This window comes from Rhinolophus ferrumequinum, chromosome 6 (assembly GCF_004115265.2).
Source record: "Rhinolophus ferrumequinum isolate MPI-CBG mRhiFer1 chromosome 6, mRhiFer1_v1.p, whole genome shotgun sequence".
Classification (NCBI taxonomy): Eukaryota; Metazoa; Chordata; class Mammalia; order Chiroptera; family Rhinolophidae; genus Rhinolophus; species Rhinolophus ferrumequinum.
In genome coordinates this window covers 59,801,094-59,821,361 of record NC_046289.1, presented here as the reverse complement: position 1 = coordinate 59,821,361, position 20,268 = coordinate 59,801,094, and the positions used below count along the sequence as shown (strand labels likewise).

Genomic DNA, 20,268 nt, shown 5'->3' with positions numbered 1-20,268 from the left:
GGTGTAATGAAGTAAAAGAAAAATAAAGTATTAATATCTCGCAGAATTTCTCTTAGGCTCAGAATTGCACTTGTTTAGAAAAAAGAAAATTCTTTGGTAAGTATCAAGTAGAATTAGATCTGGCAGCATGTAATAGAAAAAAATACGTAACACACTAAAATGGCTTAAATAAGAAAGATGTTTATTTCTCTTGCAATCATAAACAAAACCAAAGGAAGACTGTCCAGAGCTGCTATGGGAGTCTTTGGTTTTCTGGGACCCAGGCTTCTTCCATCCTGACGCTCTGTCATCTCATCTAACAGATTGCTTCATGGTCCACGATGGCTGATTAGCCTCTGTAATTCAGGTCTGAATTTCAATCAGCAGGGGGAAAAAAGGTGGGGTGGAGGTAAAAAATGACTGTGCCAAACTTCTGTTTACATCTCAAGGAGAACTAAGTTAAAATGCCACACACAGCTCTAAGGAAAGAAGAAAAATGTATAATTTTATATTGCTCTGCTGTATGTGATGTGAGCACTGCATGTGGCTGATAACTCTTCATAGACTACCTTATTCAAATTACTTTGTGTAAAAGGATAGTGTGGGTGTATGTGTATTTTTGTATAATTTGGTGAAAAGACAGAATCATATACAGAAAGATGTGAGGGCAGAGTGACACCAGTGTGAGAGAAGATCCCGAAGCAGAGGTGACCGACACAATGTAAGCCTCCCGAGTTTTCTGAACAAATTGTACAGAGGACTTTATGCAAAATAGAGATTCAAGCAATCATGTCATTCTTTACTTTTTATCATATAAATTTTGAAACATGGACAAGATTAGAAGTAATGAGATAACATCTCCCCCCTTCCCTGCCAATATCCATCACCTGGTTTCAATAACTTCAACACATGGCAAATCTTGTTTCATTTCTACATCACTGACTTTTCCTCCCTCCCAACATTGGATTATTTTAAAGCAAATGCCAGGCATATCACAGGCTAATGTTTTCTAGATCACAAAGGATCAAAGACCCTGAAAGCATCTGGATTAAACGTGGAAAAATGTATAAAGTTAATGATTGTAGAGTCAAAGAACAGAGTTGGACAGCATTGAGAGAAAACAGTGGATAGTATGAGCAGTTTAGAATTGTATAAAAATGAAATATATGAAGAACTTTAGGATGATTAAGTAACCAATATAGTAGGGAAAGACTTCATGGATAACATAAAAGAAGAGGCAGTGGATTTGTGAAATAGTGGAAAAAGACATACAGAAAGAGAAAAATATTCAGGCTATAGAATATTCAATGAGTTGCCACTTGGATCACAAATAAAGACTTGGAAGATGAAACAAAAGGGAAAAGTGAAGAGGTCAATTGCAAACAGTGCTAGTTACTTGCCTAATATCCTTTGTCTTTTTTCTGCTGAGTAACAGAACCCTAATTGTAACAGGCAGCAATGAGTCCTGCTAAAACTGACATATCCCAGCTTCTCCTTTCACACAATGTGTGAAATTCATTGCATAGAGCATTGTGAAGGCTCTTTACAAAAGGTTCATTCACCTGGTGGGGCTAATTTTTCCCTTTTTGCTTTTTATCCTTTTCCCTCTACTTTTAGTACATAAAGAAGTGATTGCTGGAGTCCCAATGCCCTTGTCAGCTATGAGGCAATGTAGGGATGTTGGAGTTTGCATCCGAGCTGACATTGGCTGTGGCCTGCTGAACTCTGCATTCTGATACAGGAGAGACAAATAAAGGCCACTTATGTGTGGGAAGGGAGGTCTCTGTCAAATGTAGCCAAGATTAATTTAATTGATATGTGTACAGTGAAAGAAATATAGTAAAAAGTCTTTGAAGGAAGAATGGGAATTTATATTGAGCAAAGCAAAATGAATGATACATGTTCCATTGATCAATAGATGTTGCTGTTCTGTAGACAGTGTCTCTCCTGATTGAATTTTTAGATGAAAAATTTAGGCATCAAACATTTTTTGCAAAACAGTTCTTCAAAGCTGATCCAGAATCAAAGGCTCAGCAGTGTCACTTATTATTACTTATTATTACTATTACTACTAACCTTTTAAAATTCTACAGCACTTTGTCAATTTCATAATACTTCCATGTTTTGAGTACTTAATATGTACAAATCATTATAGTAGACATGTCTGGTGGATAAGGCACTGCATAGAATCATTATATCAGGTAAGGCCAAGCAAAAATAGCTACTATTTATTGATTGACTACATTGTATAAGGCACTAACTGAAACATTTTATAGATATTGTGTCATTTAATTTCACAGCAAATTTATGAGGTGATTCTTGTTTTCCCCTCTGTGTTTGGTAGAGAATCCTGAAGTTCAAAGAGATTAAAAACTAGCCAAGTTCACTCAACAAGAAAGCAGAGACATTGGGATCCAAATCAAGAACTGTCTGGCTCTCGTGTCTCCAAATAATTCAAAATGGAGAATGTTAAATATTCAAAAAAGATGTAAAAATAGTACAAGAGTTTAGAAACATAAAATGTATAGAGTCAGGGTTTTTGTTATATTTCTACAGAAGAATAAACTTATTCTCAGATAACTTAGTGATTTACCCGCCATGCCTTATTTGTCCCTCTTATATTTCCAATACAGGCCACACAAATTATAATTCTTTCTGCCCCTGCCCTTTGTACCACTCACTATACATCCAGCTGCCAAAAATCATAAGACAAAGGATATAAAAGGAGGAAAGAATATTTACCTATTGTTGGCCAGTATTATTGCTCTAAATCCAAAGGACTGTAAACAATGGGGAAACAGTTTAAAGGAAAAAAGCTAGTCTTCACCTTCATCCAATCTACCATTTGTATGATAAATAACACCATGTTAAACACTTTGTGTGACCTAATGGGAAACTCCCCCACTGGTGGAGAAGATTTATGTATGCTCTATGACCAGATCTTAGTAGAGTCACATCATTCTCTCTTTTCTTTCTTGTGGAGCAAGACATCAGCCCCAGGCCAGCAATGAGGGGTTGAATCTTGTTTTAGCCTTGCTCTAGGTGAACATAAATTAGTCCCAATGAAAACTAAGCGGGAAGGATGGAGGGTCGGAGGAGGGGAGAATGGGAAAATGCATAAGCAGCTGAAGAGTCAAAAATAGGATTGTCAGGTACAGCAAGGGAATGTGTATAGTGATAATATTGTAATTTAACTATGTATGGTGCCAGGTTGGTACTGGACTTCTCTGGGAACACTTAGTAAGTTATATAAGTGTCTAACCACTATGTACCTCTGAAACTAATATTGAATGTTGACTGTAAATGAAAAAAAAAAAGATAATTAGGATTGTCAGATTGAGCAAATAAAAATACAGGGTACCCAGTTAAATTTGGATTTCAGATAAACAACAAATAATTAGTATAAGTATGTCCCCAAATCCCAAATATTGCATGGTTCACAATAGGCTGAAAAATAGACAATTTATTGTCCCAAATATTGCATGGCACATGGACTCATGCTTAAAATTTTTTGTTTATCTGTTTTTCAAGTTTAATTGGGTGTCCTATATTTTATCTGGTAGCCATCGTCAAAAAGGAAGGAAGGGAGGGAGGGAGGAAGGGAGGGAAAAGGAAGGGAAGGAAAGAGGAAAGAAAAATCTAGCACAGACTTTTCAAAGAAGCTGTTTTTATTTCCCAGTGGCATTCCTTTCTGGAATGTTCTGGCATCGTGTGTTATGGAATCCCCAAACAAGTCTCTTGTTGGATGATATTAGGTAGTGTCCTTTTGGTATGCTGGTTGATCTTTCATAGTGTTAGCTTTGTTACTTAAAAAAAAAAAAATCAGCTGTAAATAAAATGTAGGTTTTTTTTGTTAAAAATAAATAAATAAATAAATAAAAATAAAAGAAAGATCTAGTACATTTATCAAGTCTCTTAATTTCAGCTACGAGGGCCTCTCAGAGGTCAAGAGAGCCTGGACCACGATTTTTGTTTCTTTGTTCTAGGTTCCAAATACAGCAAAATGTAAGAAAGGATTACGAAGTTTATGAAGACTTTATATATTTTTTCATTTTACAAATTAACACTTACAACTCAATGAAAATACATTTTTGCTATTCACTAAATAATTATAGAATGTATATTTTAAAATTAAGCCATCACACACTTCAGGCAGTATGGTCAGATAACGGAAAACAAATTTAAAATTTGAAGTTCACTTTAAATCATGTAAGTGCATCCCAGTTACTGCATGTATTTATTATTTGTAGATAATAATAAAGTCTAAATTGGAAGGTTTTTATAAATATAATATTATGCAGGAGGTCAAATGCTCCTCTCTCTCCCCCAACTAACTGGCTCCACCAGCCACATAGGAGAACTACTAATTGCTTGGAACATCTTTCTTCTATTTCATCATCAAGTATAGGAAGTCATCTTCCAGATTTGCAAACTGTATTTATTTCTTTGGTTACTATAGTAAATTAGCACAAGCTTGGTGGCTTAAAACAACACACATTTATTTTTATACACTCCTGGAAGCCAGCAGTCCAAAATCACTTTCCCTGGACTGAAATCAACATGTAGACAGGACCATGCTGCCTCAAGAGGCTCTTGGGGAAAATCCCTCCCTTGCCTCTTCCAGCTTCTGCTGGTTGCCAGCGTTCCTAGGCTTGTGGCTGAATCACTCCAATCTTTATCTCCACGGTCACATTGCCTTCTTCTCTTCTGTGTGTCAAATCTCCCTCTGGTTCCCTCTTAGAAGGACATGCAACTGAATTTAGGACTCACTTTGATGATCCAGGATAATATCCCCATCTCGATTCTTCATTTAATCATATCTGCAAAATTACATTACTTATTTATTTATTTATTTTATTTTATTTTATTTTATTTTATTTTATTTTATTTTTTGCTAAGGTAACATTCATAGGTTCCAGGAATTAGGACATGGATGTTTTGGGTTTTTTTTTTTTTTTTTGGTGGGGGGGCAGGTATTATTCAGCCTGCCACAGGGACTAAGGGAATACCTTACGCAAAGCAGGATCCCAGAAGAACACAAATTGTCCTGGTCTTGAGCTTAGCCCAGGAGTCAGTTTAGCTGGTGATGTTTCTCACTGATTATGAAGAGCTGGAATTCAAATTTGAAGCCTTAGTTACCTCACACACATGAAGTTGTGGGCTTGGATTATGTTCCCCTCATGTTTCAAATGCGGGTCACAGGTAGACTCCATGATCCTGCTAAAGAAAGCAGATCTGGTGATGTTGGGACCAATCACATGTCCTCCAAAACCTGGTCTGCCCACATCATTACTTACTGTCCCTTTTTCCTGTTACGAAGCTAAGTATAAAGGAATAAATATGGATTATTTAAAAGTATTTGTTAACATCTCTTAAATGCAAGGGATTGTGGAAGATCATGTAGCAGGGTGGTTAGAGAGCAGCCTCTGGGTTAGGTTGTAGGAATCCAATCCCTACTCCACTAATTACTGGCTATGTGACCCCATCTCCCTGCCTCTGTTTTCCATCTATAAAATAGTCTCTATTTCATACAGTTGGTGAGGATTAAACGAGCAAATATGTTTAAAGGGCTCGGAGCAATCAATGATCGGCTGTTATATGATGTCTCTAGCTTAAAAAAGGTTAGCTGCTGTTTATTTCAATGGAGAAACCAAAACGATGATGATAATAAAATAATAATAATAACTGTGTAAGACCCAAGGATAGCTGAAGCAAGATACGTGCAAAAAAACCAATTTTTCTTTTTTATTAATAAGTGTAAGAGTTAAGACAAGTTCTACAAGAGGTCTGAGCTTAGGGATTTTTATTTTTTAACTCTGATTTAAGGGGGTCACAGAGTTACAGAAGTGGACAAGGAAAGGGAAAAATGCTATCTTTGGAAGAGAATCAGTTGGGCAGGCTCTCTGCAGAGCTGGTAGGTCGCTTTAGCATGTGGCACTGGGTAGTCAGGGCACTGGGTGTGATAAGTACATGTGGCTAGGACTAGTCTGAAGAAACATGCCCCAGCACCTACACTTAAAAGCTTCCAACTAAGCAAACTTCACCAAGTTAGAAAAAGTGGGTAATATCAACAAAGAAAACTTGTTTTAAAGATTATGTTAAGGAATGTATGAGAACTCACCAGCCAAATGTAAAAAAGGTTTTAGTTTTCTGTATGATCTATTTATTGGGATACAGGCAAACATGAGTGTCATGCGGGGTCTCTGGTCCCGCTCCCCGCACCAGAACGCAGGACATGGTAAGGCCAAAAAGGGACACCCACGGAGCCATGGGTAGGGGGTTCCTACCTCTATGATCTCGCTGGTGGCTGGGTTGGAGACACAGCAAACAGGCTCCACACGATCAGCAATCTGCTGTCTGCTTCTCCGCCAACCAACAACCCCTTGCTAACTGCAATCTGCTTGCTGACTCAGCCATGGCAGTTATATCAGTGGCCAATGGCTAACTGGTTACAGCTGATGGCCAACCAGTCACAGCTGATGGCCATCTACTGCCTGAGCCACCACCTTTCCACGTGAGGCTGAGAGTCTGGAAACTGTTCTCTGGGACCCTGTCCCCACAATAAGATTGAAGGCTTCATTCCTTTAAATATATAAAACCACTAACACTTGCATGATATTTAAAGGACATTCATTCCTTGAACAGGATTTTTTTTTCCTTTTTGAGCATATAGTACGTACTGAGAACTATATTAGGAGCTGCTGATAAAGTTATGAGTATGAGAAAGTTGTGCCTGGAGAAACTTATGGACATGCAGTCAAGTGAAGAGGTAACAGCATATAGGTGGTACTAAGAACTATCATGAAACTAACAACAGAGTGCTGAGGGGAACCCTAAGAAAGGAAGCTCTAAATTTGCAGGAACAGGGAAAAGTAAATATCAAAATATTTCTCTAACAGCAAAACAACGGGGGTGGATGAGTTTCAGTATAAAATAGCACTGGTTCGAATTGGGCAAAAGAGGGTGTTCTGGAATTTTGTTGGGCTTTCTACATATGGAGAAAGCTGGGCTGACAGTCCAGCGCCAAAGGCCAGTAAATAGCTGTTAGGTGATTACTAAGTGACACTCTGGAACACACATTTCTATAATATTAAAAGTGATGTGTGGCACAGTAAAATATACATCCTTATATCTAGTACACAATACCCAAGCCGTCGCATTCACAAAATCAAAATAATGGGTTTTGCGGACTAAAGGGGCTGAGGGCAGGTGGGTGAGGACCTAAAAGGTCAGTTAGCCTCCATGCATCCTGGGACCTCCCCTCTGCTGGGATACCGTGGGGTTTCCGAGCAGAGGTGGGGGCTCCGGCAGGGGAAGTTCAGAGCGGAGGGAGCGGCAGAAGCACGTGGGCCGGGAGGGGTGGGAGGACGCTGACGGCGGAGTAACCGGTGGAAGTGTCAAAGAGGAAGGAGTGGAGGGCTGCTGAGGTGACAGGGTGTGGTCCGTGGGGGAGCAGGCGAACCGCGAGCGGAGGGCAGAAAGACCCACCAGGAGTGAGGAGGCTTTGCAGAGCGTGCCTGTGTCTCTCGGTGCGGTGACAGCGCAGAGCGCCGCGCGGGGCCGGGTGGCAAGGGGAGTTACCCGTCCTCGCGAAGTGGAGCCCAGCTCGGAGCTGCGCCAGCGCCTTCCGCCGGGGCCCGCGGTGCCAGACACCTGCCGCGTCCGGAGTCTGAAGCCGGAGTCCGGCTGAGCCTTCAGCCCCCAAGTAAGTCTTGCCTTTTCTCTCCATTCCTCCTCCGCTCCCCAGCCTCTGTAGAGCTGCGCGACAAGCGCCCCCGGCAGATTCGGCGGCGTCCAGGGATGCCCCAGCCTCCCAGCGCGCCCCGGCGGCGGGGGACCGGCTCCCAGGCCCCGCCGCCCCGCTGGCCTGCGCAGCGCAGACGGAGGCGGTGGCAGAGTTGTTGGCACTGATGCTACCCGTCTTTTGTGTCTTGCCCGAACCCAGAACCGTGCCAGGCCGGGGGGAGGGAGCGGAAGCCACTTTATTGCTCCTGGCCCCACCTCTTGCCTCCACCCCAAATCCTTCGGGATTTCAATACGCCGCGGACTTGGGCACAAGTGAGTGCCAACCCCCCAACTGGGCTAGGGGTATGGGGTGGGCAGCCGGCCGGACCCCCACGCCGCCCACTCTTCAGATTTCTTTTTAGAGACAGCACCTTTCACTGGTGGGTGCTGGGAAGAAGGCTGGGTGATCACGGGGCTCTGGGTGTAGGGAACGACCTATCCTCTTGCTTTTCTTGGGTTCTGGAGTGGAGAGGATGGGGGCACCGAGAGCCCCGGAGCCCGGAGTGTCCCGCGCTAGCAGCGGGCTTGCGCGCGACCGGCGAGCAGGCGTTCGCTGGGTGGGTCCCTTGTCTGGTTCATTGTTCGCGGTGACTGTTCATGGGGCCGGGCTGAGCCACACAGACAGCGCTCAGGGGCCGTAGATAAAAGTGACGACTTGGAGGAGTGAGGGGCAAGGCTAAAAGGACGAAAGGGCTTACCCAGTTTGGAAACGGACTTCTCTGGCCTCGGAGGGCACTAGTAGTCGACAGCGAAAACCGCTCCTGAGTGTGAAACTTAGATTCACGGACTCTAATTCACGGGGACAGCGTAGTGAATTAAACCCTCAGAAACAGGGCGCGGTGTTTTCCCAGTGAAATTGTTTTCAGAGTAACGAAGATCGAGTTTTAAGTGTTATTGTTAATTGGCTGCTTTCGCTTGCTAGCACCTGTTTCTCTTCAAGGTTCCTGGTGGGGTTTGTTTTTTCTCCCTAACACCCCCCCCCCAATCACACACACACACACACACACACATTTTGAATGTTTGTTTATTCTATTTGTGCCTTCAGCCAGTCGAATTGCATGGTTCCAGGAGAAGAATGCGTTTTAAAAAACAAAGTGCAATTTCCACTCTACAAACTGCCAAGTGCTGGCGTAGACATCATTGCTCCCCCGCCCTAGCCGCACGCTAACATTCATGGAGGCAGACGTGCACCGGCAGTCCAAAGGTGCCCGTCATCCCCACTTGGAGACGCCCAAACACAACCAGTGCATGCTCATTTTGTTGGAGGGTAGGGCACTCTTATTTGAGTTTTTCCATTTCCATAAATGACAACGATATCACATGTTCATTAGCCAACTATAAAGGAGGGTGTATATCCCTGAGGAGGATGTGCCTTCGTTTTCTAAGGTGCATGGGCAGTAATTAGAATAAGCATGTGACAGGTGGGATTTTAAAGACTACATTTATATATATATATATATATATATATATATACACATACACACACACACACATACATGTATATATACACACCTATATGTACACACATATATACATACATGTATATATGTACTATATATGTATTCTTTAAAATCCCACCTGTATATATATATATATATATATATATATATATATATATATATATATATATTCCCAGTAGTTACTAACACACTATACTGCCCTGGTTATATTTTACTTTGACTTCCCTGATGGACTTGCTAAGTGCATCAGTCTGCTAAAGCCTGGAGTTCCAGCCCCCAGGAGAAATAATATGAAAACCTCTCTCTGACCCACAGTCTGATTCCACAGGGAAAAGCCATGCAGTAAGACTGTTGCTTAGGGTATGGAAATCTGTGAGATTTAATTCTAAGGTTGAAAGAGGAAATTAGGTAGAAGATAAATAAAAATGGAAACCGGAGTAGGCATCAAAACCATACTCACAGCTCCACAAATGTACATATGGAAAGTTCATTGTGTTCTTCCTCTCTCTCCTTTATCACTTTAATGTTTATATCTTTAATGGTATTCATCACAGTATCTGTGCCTCTACTTTGTTATTTGGTTTTGGAAAAAAAACCTTTTATATTTTCAGTCTATTATTATTTTACATTTTCAATATCAATAGTGCTCACTGAATGCATAGGATTATCTTTCAGACTCTTCTTTTGTTTGTTTGCTTGCATACCATGTTCAACTTAGTACAGGACCATGTGAGCAATGAATCAACCACATTCTAATGAAGGTTAAGACCTGGAAGGTATCCACAGCTATGTATAAACTGTATATTCATTTAAGCACCTTCCCACATGACCAGTTGTAGCTAGTTGCTTGTTTATCTTCTGAAGTCTTCAGACTCCACAAATTCTTGCCTAGATTGATTGCTGCACTAAATCTTGATTGTACAAAGAACAGAACTTAATTATTTTGGTCTCATTTATCAGTCAGCAATGTTTAGTGTTGCCAATTTAATTATATTATTGAAATATGCATGACATTAAAGTATGTTGAAAAAGGTCCTTTTAAACTTGTTCTTCATAAGAGAAAAAAAAAGTCCTTGTGAAGCCATAATTTCACTGCTGTGAGGCCCCCTAGCCATTTGTGTTTATTGAGTTTACTGTTCCACATGAAGAAAGAACCATTGTTTTGTTGTCTAGGAGCCGAAGGAAGATGGAAAGTGAGAAAAGAAAATCAAGCACTTTAAAATGCTATTATGTTCTCTACTTGGGAAAATATTTTTTTAAGTAAATAGTGATTATTTTTTTAAGGATACACTAAAATCTTACTAAAGGATCTTGAAGAAAAGAAAATTTCAGGATAGAAATTCTAGCTGTTACAAATACTCACAAAATGTTGGTGTTCACAAACACATGTATTTTTGAACCAACCTCATAGCACATTTTCTTATTTCCATAGAATTATAAAGTGTTATTAAATTATTGTCATTAAAACATTGAAACCTCATCAAAATCAATATTTAAATATACTGTCTTTTTGCAAGTGCTTTAATTGTAATCGCCTGTTTGTTAAGATTAAAAAGAACATCATTGATGTCATGGTGTGCTTTGCATTTTAAAATAGTAGCTAATGAATTACAAACATTCATTACTCCACAACCACTTGCTGAAATTTCTCAGGACCCCCAAATAGAGAATTATTTGTACTATATACTATCATTCAGACTCTTGCTGAGTTTATGTTCATCCCCTTTTCTTTTTCAAAATTAATTGCCTTTTAAGTTAATACTCTATTGGCTCTGAATCTTTTGTTATTTTTTCCCATGTCATAAATTTATCTGTAAATATCTTCAACTTTGTCTGGTTGGGGCTTCTTGTTGAAAACATGTGGGAATCAGTGTGGGGAGGAATGGAGAGAGAAAAAATAACTTTTATTAAACCTGGAAAGAGTCAGAGCTTAATACAGGAAAAGAAGGGTAGGTTTCACTGAATACAATTCATTGAGGAATACTTCTTTGACTTTTAGAAGTAGAAACTATGTAGCACATAATATACCTTTAAGTAATTCAGGTACTAACTGCATTTATCATAAGGCAAAGTAACAGAGTATCATAATGTCTTTACTTTGTTACATTTGAATGGTGACTTTAATTCATACTAAGTAATGAAAACTACCCATTGTTTTCTTATGCTATTTTTTCCCCCAATGGGTAGGACTTAGGTGGGGAGTTGGGAGGGGAGGGAGCGCTTTTCTATTTATGTAAAAATGAAAATTGTCAACATTCATTTTGGAAACGTTTTATTTAAAAAGTTTAGTTTCTTCTGTAAGTTTAATGCTTATTAAATGTTTACTGAGGAAAATAAAGTTTGACACTTCTCATAACCACATGTAACCAGAAACAAATTAAGTGATTCAAATAAGTGTATTTAAATCTTAAATTTACTTTTACTTCCCAATAAACTAACATAAAGAAAAAGTATTGAATTAGGTTTTATTTTTAATAATATTCATTTAGATTCTCTTGAAAATAAAGATTAGCATGATTAAATAATAAAAATGTAAACATTTGTGAATGAAAATATCAGGCAATGCAAATTAATGATTGTGTACGCTTTTGATATATGGCTTTTTTTTTTTTTATAAATTGGTGTTTTTTAATCTCAGGGGTAATGTGAATTTTTTTAAACTGATCACACTTTCTCTTTTGCTTTGGCCACTAGAAAGCTCAAAGCCAATCCAAGATCTAATTTATTGATCATTTAAGGCTCTGTGGAATGCATATGCATGTTATTGTTTTCAATAACCTTATCTTTCTACTTATGTATGTATTTTCTCAGTTAAACTGTCTATTTTTTTTTTAATTATGGAAGGAGACAGACCATTAAAGTTAACATGAATAAATGTTTAGAAATACAATCAAGTCTGCAAATATTATTCAGGTCTAATATTGCAAATGCTGAGGGGATATTAGGAAAATTAAGATATGATTTCTGATCCAAAAATATTTATATTCTAGCTGGATAGAGAAGCCATAAACACATAACAAATTAGCTGGTAATGAGTTGCGTTAACATATATATATATACATATCTTTTGCATTAAATTGAAAGCTTATACCCTATCTTTAATGACGATTAGCTTCCACTTTCTAGAAAAACACTATTAATAGTACCAACCACTAAAGCAAAGTAACCACATCTTTTTATTAGAAAGAATTCCCCTGTGGGTATATTAAACTCCAAATAGCCTGAAGATGTGAACATGAAAATAAATGTTGGAAATATCATTGTGATTTTATTGTAGTGGAGACTTCCAAACATTTCTCTCTCCCTCTCTCTCTCTTTTCCTCTCCTCTCCGCTTCTCTTTTTCTCTTCTTTTCTCTTTCATTGGCTTTTCTGCTTGATATCCAATCAGCCAGTGACTGGACCTGATTGACAGGTGTGGCAATTCTGATGGCAAGCCAAATCCTACCAGGATGGGAGCATATGAAATTTCTGGCTGTAAATACAACATTTGTTCTAAGTACTGTACTTAAATACAGTAGTTAAGTTTAAGTGCCCACTGGTTGTTCCCCTTTGTACTTGAATCAACAACCATTTTCAGCTTTCAGAAGGGGCCTCCCAGAAAACTTCTTTTTGACTGTAAAAAAAAAAAAAAGAAAAAAAAAGAAAAAAAAAAGAAAAAGCTCAAGGAGAGGGGAAAAAAAGTAAAAACCTGAAAAAAAAATTAGAACTAAATTATTCACCCAGGGTGACATGTTTATGGCTAAGACCACACACTCTGAATTAAACTTAAAATCTAACCAGCTACCTCTGAGTATAAATCTGAGTCTCATCTTCTCTGTCTCCTACATAGACACCATTTTTTCCCCAGACATCTCAATAACAGTTAATATTAAATATAATTTAAAGTCTAAAACGTAATCTGTTGTCCTGAACTGAAGCAAACTTTCAAACAGACAATGATAAATACTGATCATTTAAACTTGGCCTTTTTAAAAGCACATTGGATATAATGAAAATCTGTGTATTAGTTCAACTTTCTTTGCTTCCAATTATGATATAAATAGTGCATAAAGCTTTAAAATTTTCATCAAGTTAATGTTTCACTGACATGCAAATTAACTACTGACATCTAAGGTGCATGCCATGTGATGATTCCTAATTGGCAAGTGAACCTCAGAGGGTTATTTATAGATTACATTGCAACAAAGTGCTGGAGTAAATTCTCATTGTGCAGCTCAATTCAAATTGATGTTTTACTTTTGATTCTCTTCACTTTTTGCACATCGCTTTTGATCTCTAAAGCCTCTCAGAAATAAGCTACCTAAGGTGCTAAATATATAATTAATAACATTTGGGCAGATAATTTATCTTCAAATTATTCCTAAGGTATTTGGTGACCAATTAATTATCCTTCACCAGCTTGTTCAAATATGACTAACTCTTGGGGCTGTGAATTTGAACTCAAAATATTTGGTAACATCCATTTCCATCCAGAACACATAGGATAAATTTTCACACAGAAAAAAAAAGTGAGGAAGAAACTTGAACATTTATCAAGTGAATTAATTTTTCAGAATAGCTGCCTCTAAAGATCTAAGTGGAAATCCTATTTTATTCTCTAGTGGCAATTGAGTTTCTTTTATCTCTACTTTCTATTACATTTTGTGTATGAAGAATGCAGCGAGAGAATTATAATGTATCCGCAATTTCCATACTATGTTATTAGGTAGAAATTTGGCCTTTCCTTTCTTTATTCCATGTCTGTGTTTGCCTAAAGGTAGACTGACTAAATAAAAAATGAAAAAGTACTTCTTTTATTCTGCACATTTTATGTTCAGTATGGGTTTTATATACAATCTAGAGGCACAGATATATGAGCTATAATTTCTGCTTACAAAGATATAACTTATTAAAGAAGTTTACAATTTATTTAACCTTTAGATATTTTTTCATGCTATATTCAGCCTGGAATGTTCTACTTTCCCTACCAAGTTGGTGAAATGTGTATCTTTTCTTAAAGATTTATTTAAAAGACTCTTTCTGAAGGAATCCCCATAGTTTCATTTGTACTTAGTATTTTTTTTCTTTTGGAAGAGTGTGTGTGTTTTACAATCATATTGTAAACATGAAAATGTTTAAAAATCTGAATAATTCCATACAAATATAGTATGTATTATAATTATTACTATCATTCTAAAGCTAAAGAGATAAACTAAATGTTGGATCTAAGCTACATGTGGAAATGAATACTTTCTTTATTTCTAACTCTTTTGACTAGTAAGTAGTCAAATAATTTGTTTCAGGCCTGTTACTTTTTATTGACAAATGCTTTCATTAATCATGTAAGGTATGGTGTGTGTATGATCAAGGCAACTTGATTTCTTGCTGGTGAAGGTTTATTAGGAAGTTTATTCCTTAATTAGAAAAAACTCACTTTCATTAATAAACACTTAAAGAGAACTTACTATGCACCAGGATTTTAAGATGGGAAACGAGCTTTAAAAAAAAAAAAAAATCAAACAATAACAAAGGTCCCTGCCTTGAAGGAATTTAGAATCAAATGGGGAATAGAGATACTGACAATATGGTAGGTGAAATGATAGAGATCCTCATGAGATACTGGGGGAGCTATGAGATACTTCAGTTTGGGTGGGTGGAAGTGGACACACACAGTTTAATGGGGGATTTGAAGCAAAAAGGACAAGCAGAAGTCTAGCAGGTGAAGAAGTAGTGAATGGGGGTCTCTGGCATGGAGCTGCTGAAAAAAAGAGAAAAGTGAGGTACACATGGAAAATCCAATGTCCAGCAAGCTGGTATCATACATTAGACTCAAGGCCAATAGAGCTGTCTGGAGATTGTCAATTGATGGTCATTAGCGTCAATTCAAAGCCAACAGAAATCCCAAAGTTAGGGTATGATGAAGAAGGAAACTTTATTCAATTGTGATACAACTCAATTATGAAGTAGCACGGCTCTGGAATTGCAAGGCTGTGAGGAGGCCCTAGATAGAGCAAGGCCCCTTTCTGGACAGACAGCTCTGCTATGCTCTGCTCCACCTGCTCCAGTCTGATCCACTCTGCTCCACTGAGCTGTCTTCATTTAGCGTTTCAGCTCCAGCCAGGGAAATGTAGTCTTCAGTCTTTGGTGGAAAGGGAAAGTGTACTCCCAAAGCCAGAGGGTAGCTGACTTATACAGAGAGGTCTCTGCCTCTGGTCCCTGATTGGTCCATCCTCATGCAAATAAAGACTCCAAATCTTCAAAGTTTGATTGGGCCAAAAAGCACTGTTCTGATTGGTCAGTGACAATGCTAATGGGGATATATCTGCACAGCTCTGATTAGATAAGGAAAGTCTCAGTCCTATTGGTTGAAATACAATTCCAGGAAATCCTTTATAAGGGCTGGCTCAAATGGCAGGAACACAATGCAGGCAAGCAATTCAGTGCAAGCTTGTCCCTGAAGTATGGTTTGTATAAGAGACCCCTGTTTAGAAAGGGCTGCTGCTAGACTCTGGTTTTGAATTTGAGCCCAGTTAGCCACCAGGAGCCTTTCTTGGTAGGTATGTTCTTTCTCAGGGTCCACAAGATCAAGATTTGGAAATTTAATCCTGATTAAACCCAACTCTTATACTCTTGCCTGCACTCATGCAGCTGAGCACACCTAAGAAAAAGTACATAACAATGGTATCAATACATATTCATTAATCTTAAATGGGTTCTTGAAGTTATCAGGTAATCTTACTGTACTAGCCTACTCCATTCACTCCCCTGGGAAACTATATCATACTTGCTACTCTCCTTAAACACTCAGTACCTCTGTCTGCACCCTCACTCTCAGATGAAGGTCTTGCTTCCTGTTTATTGATGTAAGTGAAGCAATCAGAAATCCACGGACACCCACAGCCACATTTATCCACTACTGGTATTTTAACTGTTACATTTTAATGGAACATGATGTAGAAATGTGTAAATATAATGTATCAGTGAATAAAACTATTCCTTTAGACCTTGAACTTCCATGTTTATTTGCTTAGCTTTGGGAAATAATGAGGACTGGAGTCAAAGATGTATGTAAAGTATGTTACTTAGAATAGTGAAAAAGCAGAAACAACAGACCTTCGCTAAAATAGAAAAAAACAACAAACAATAAAGAACAAACATCATTTTAAAATATTTTGTTCAAAAAATAGTTATATGACAAAGTAAGAATAGATAATATAATATAAAAAGAAAAAAAACCTGTACATAGTCCATGATATGATTTTCTGTAAGTACATAGAAAAGGCCAGAAAAATAAGTGAACCATGTTAAAAAGTTGTCTCATTGGATAGTGAGTTGAAAATTGTTCTGTATAGCAAATCCTTTGAAAACATATTCAGCTTAGCAGAGAAAACTTTTTGATGGGAAGAGCCTGGTAACATAGAAAATGTCTGTTGAATAAACACAATAATGAAAGCCATCTCTGTAGTATGATTCAACTGTCACGGAAATATTTGTCCCCACCAGGCATTCTCCTTGCCTGCCATATCCAAGCCATCAAAACTCGTAGAATTTACTGCTAAAATATATCACAAATCTATTTAATTTTTACCATCTCCACTGTTGTCCTTCTGGAGTAAGACACTATTTTCTAGCCTGGATCCTTGCCTGAGCTATCAGCAGGTTCGTTCACTGTTGCTTTTGCGGAAATGATGATCGGAGAGGCAGCATTGCATAGTGTTTGAAGCATGGACCCCATGGATAGGTTACCTTGGTATGAATCCCAGCACTGTCACTTACGAGCTGTGAAGCTGGGGGCAAGTTACTTAACTTCTCTTTACTTTCCCTCGATAAAATTGAGGATAGTAGTACCTATCCATATAAGGTTGGTATGAGTATTAAATGCATGGCTGGCATAAAGTAAGTACTATTATCTCTTAGCTATTTGTCAAGACCTAATTAGATTGTATCTTTCTTACAATTATCCAAGTACTGCTCATTGCAGTTTGGATGAAATCCTTATGATTATCTGCAGCATCTTTCACTCTTGCCACTGCTCCTTCACTATTTCCATGGATACACCAAGTCCATTCTGTCACAGGGCCTTTGACCTGCTGTTCCCTCTGCCTGGAAAACTGTCATATGACTTTCCCCCTGGCTGTTTCTTGTCCTTGTCTCCCTATAGCTTCTGCCACCTCCTCTAAGAGACCTTCCCTGACTTCTGCTCATCTAAAGCACACTTCCTACTATGCTTTTTTCACTCTTAATACCTTTTTTTCTTAATAGACCTTGATACTATTGGAATGTTTTATTTGTTTGTTTGTTAACCCTTTTCCTTCTATCTGACCCCTAGAATTTAAATTCTGTGAAACAAAGATAATGTCTGTCATGGCCACTTAGTATGTTCCCCCCGCCCTCAATGCCTAGCAGAGGGTCTGCCATGTAGTACTTATTAGGTAACTAAATAAATATTGGATGGATGACTGAGATTCTAAGCATTATAAACATGGAATTGCATTTCTAGAAGGGCTAACATGTTTTCAAGGTCTATATGTCGCTAAAGAGATACAGAAGGTTAAGTTATTAACACTTGTTATATTTAACTCTGGTCCACAGAACTTTAAAAATACTTGTCAGAACACAAGTGCGTTTTGAAAGAGGTAGAGAGTTTGAAAGTGCAGAGAGGGGTGGGAGAAAGGTAGGTGGATTGGGGGACTCTAGACCCGAACATGCTTCAGGCCAGGGACAGCCTAAGTGGAAACTGCAGTTTTGGGGTTACAGGGTGGGTTTGGAGTGAGGTATTGGAGTGTTTATAGTTCAGGCATTCCAGAGGAAATATCAGACCAGCATTTCACAAAGAACCATGTTTAAAATACTGCATAAAATAACGTCAAAAGTATTTTACTTCTTGATTTAGAGAATGTTGAATAAGACTCTGTCACAATGCCAAAATAAGTGGATTAATGATTTTTTAAAAGTCAGATTAGTTATTTGATCCATGAAAAAACAAACCAAAACAAACAACAGTGTTTTTTTCCCTTCAATTCAGCTGTTTTTTAAAACGGAAGTCAGTCAAACCAGTGTACGTGTATATGTGAATGTGTATCTCTTCATTTTTTTTTTTTCAGATAGGAAAACACTTCTGGGAAAGATGTTTTCATGCACTGCTTTTGATCATAAAATTGCAAAGGCGTGGAAAGTTTTGTGTCAAGTGATGTTCCCTTTCTCTTACCAGGAGGTGTCACTACAGCTCATTCAAACTCACCAGTGCATTCTGTAGGACACACTAGTGCTAGTATTTCATCCGAATGTCAGTACACAGAAAGTTCTCTAAGACCTTGCCCAAAGAAAATTTGATGAAAACAGAATTCTTTCCAGGTGCCTATTTCTCCTCCAAATAATTGTTCTTATCATGAACTTGCTAGAAACTTAAAGACTTGTTTAATATTCTGAAAACAAATGGAATTCTTACTTTTTCTTTGACTGTTGAGTGCCACAGTGAAGAACAAGGTAACGGAGGAAAGATAGACCTACAAAAACATGAAAAGTAGAGTGAAACAGAAATGTGTCCAGTGATAACATGATTCTTGAAGATCCATAAACACAGAGTTCTCTCACCCACCTGACTTGCTGTGTATTGTCCCTTCCCTACCTCTCTTCTCTGCCCAGATCAGTCCAGCTTGCACTGCCAGAGCGGTTATAATTTAAACAAAACCAACTACCCTGTTTCCCCGAAAATAAGACCTAGCCGGACAATCAGCTCTAATGTGTCTTTTGGAGCAAAAATTAATATAGTAAAATAAGAGTGGGTCTTATATGATATATTATATGATACATTATATGATATAAGACCCGATCTTATATTAATTTTTGCTCCAAAAGACGCATTAGAGCTGATTGTTCGGCTAGGTCTTATTTTCGGGGAAACAGGGTACTCTCTGGTGTTGCGCTAATACACTATCCCAGGTCTTTTACACACATAATTTGTATGCCCTATCATAACATTTAGTGCTGTTACTAAAAATATTCAGGTAAGGAAAATGAAAATTATAAGTTACATGATTTGTATTTGTAGCTATGATTTGCACACAGGTTCATCAGATTTCAGAAGCACATCACAGTTCTTCCGTGATGTCCCTTAAGAGTCCTTTCCACTGGAGACTTTCTTAACATTTTTGTACCCCTGACAAATTGAAATATCCCTTCTCTGAGTCCCACAAACACCTGGTGCTCACCCCATGTGAACACTCATCATGACTGGGCCACAACCCTATATTTTCTTCTCTCCCTCTTGTTGGAGCACTTTGAGGGTGGATACTATGTCCTATCCCTAGAAGAGAACATGAGATCCCTAATGTTGATCAACTGGATGGGTGAACAAGAGAAAAGGTGCCCCCAAATCTAGGTCTCCAAGGTGTGTCAGGGTATGGATGAGGAAAACATGGAGGGCGATAAGCATTGAACTGCTTGCCTTCAGGCCTGCTGATACTGGCTTCACTTGCTCCACAAGCAACTGAACGATGAAGGGAAAAGTCCCATCGTTTTTGGACGGAGGAAGAACAGGGTTAAGTGTGCAAGAAGGAGGGGATATTCAGCATAGCCCACCTTATAGCTCTAGTACCGGAGGGGAAAAGACTGGCATCAGAGGAGCTGTGTTTTCTGCTGACCTCCAGGTGGCAGCATGGCCCAGCTGTCAGAGACCAGCTCGGTTCTTGGGCACCCCTAAAGCTCAGGGATTCAGAACAGTTTTCGGGGCATTTAGTGCCCTGGGAATGATTGATGGTGCTGCCCCATTCACTGCACCCTGAGGGTAATTGAGCCTGCAGCATTTTGAAAGCTGCAGAGAGACTTCCTGAGCCTCTGTCTGATAGGAGGGGCTGCGACATTTTGGACATCATGTCCCTTCAGAGACATCCTGGAGGCCCTTTTTATTGTGCTCAGAATGCAATCTTTGGCAAAACGTTTTAAAGAGGAAAAAAGACCATCACCACCACGCCTAAAATATGGGGAAATTGAACAGTCTTAATGTTTTTTCAGAGATTTGGTTTGCTGTGCATTCCATATAATTTTTTCCTTCTTTGATTGTGA

General features: G+C 38.6%; 1 protein-coding gene across 1 annotated transcript; it reads right to left on the bottom strand.

Moving 5' to 3' along the window:
- Positions 1-4,204: 4,204 nt before the first annotated feature.
- Positions 4,205-16,939, bottom strand: LOC117023139 (uncharacterized). Its single transcript, XM_033107623.1, has 4 exons — positions 16,849-16,939; positions 7,468-8,001; positions 5,119-5,196; positions 4,205-4,799 (listed from the first exon to the last, which is right to left on the bottom strand). The coding sequence occupies exons 1-3, from the start codon at positions 16,937-16,939 to the stop codon at positions 5,165-5,167; spliced, it is 657 nt and encodes a 218-aa protein (XP_032963514.1). The 3' UTR covers positions 4,205-4,799; positions 5,119-5,164.
- Positions 16,940-20,268: the final 3,329 nt, after the last annotated feature.

Excerpts from the sequence above, each read along its gene's own strand:
- LOC117023139 (XM_033107623.1), bottom strand. The coding sequence starts at position 16,939 with ATGGGGTCCATGCTTCAAACACTATGCAATGCTGCCTCTCCGATCATC. Across the intron at positions 8,002-16,848 it reads CGAACCTGCTGATAGCTCAG|GATTTGGGGTGGAGGCAAGA; the intron begins GCAAGGATCCAG and ends GAAATCCCGAAG. Across the intron at positions 5,197-7,467 it reads GCAAAGCCTCCTCACTCCTG|GATCATGGAGTCTACCTGTG; the intron begins GTGGGTCTTTCT and ends TTTCTTTAGCAG.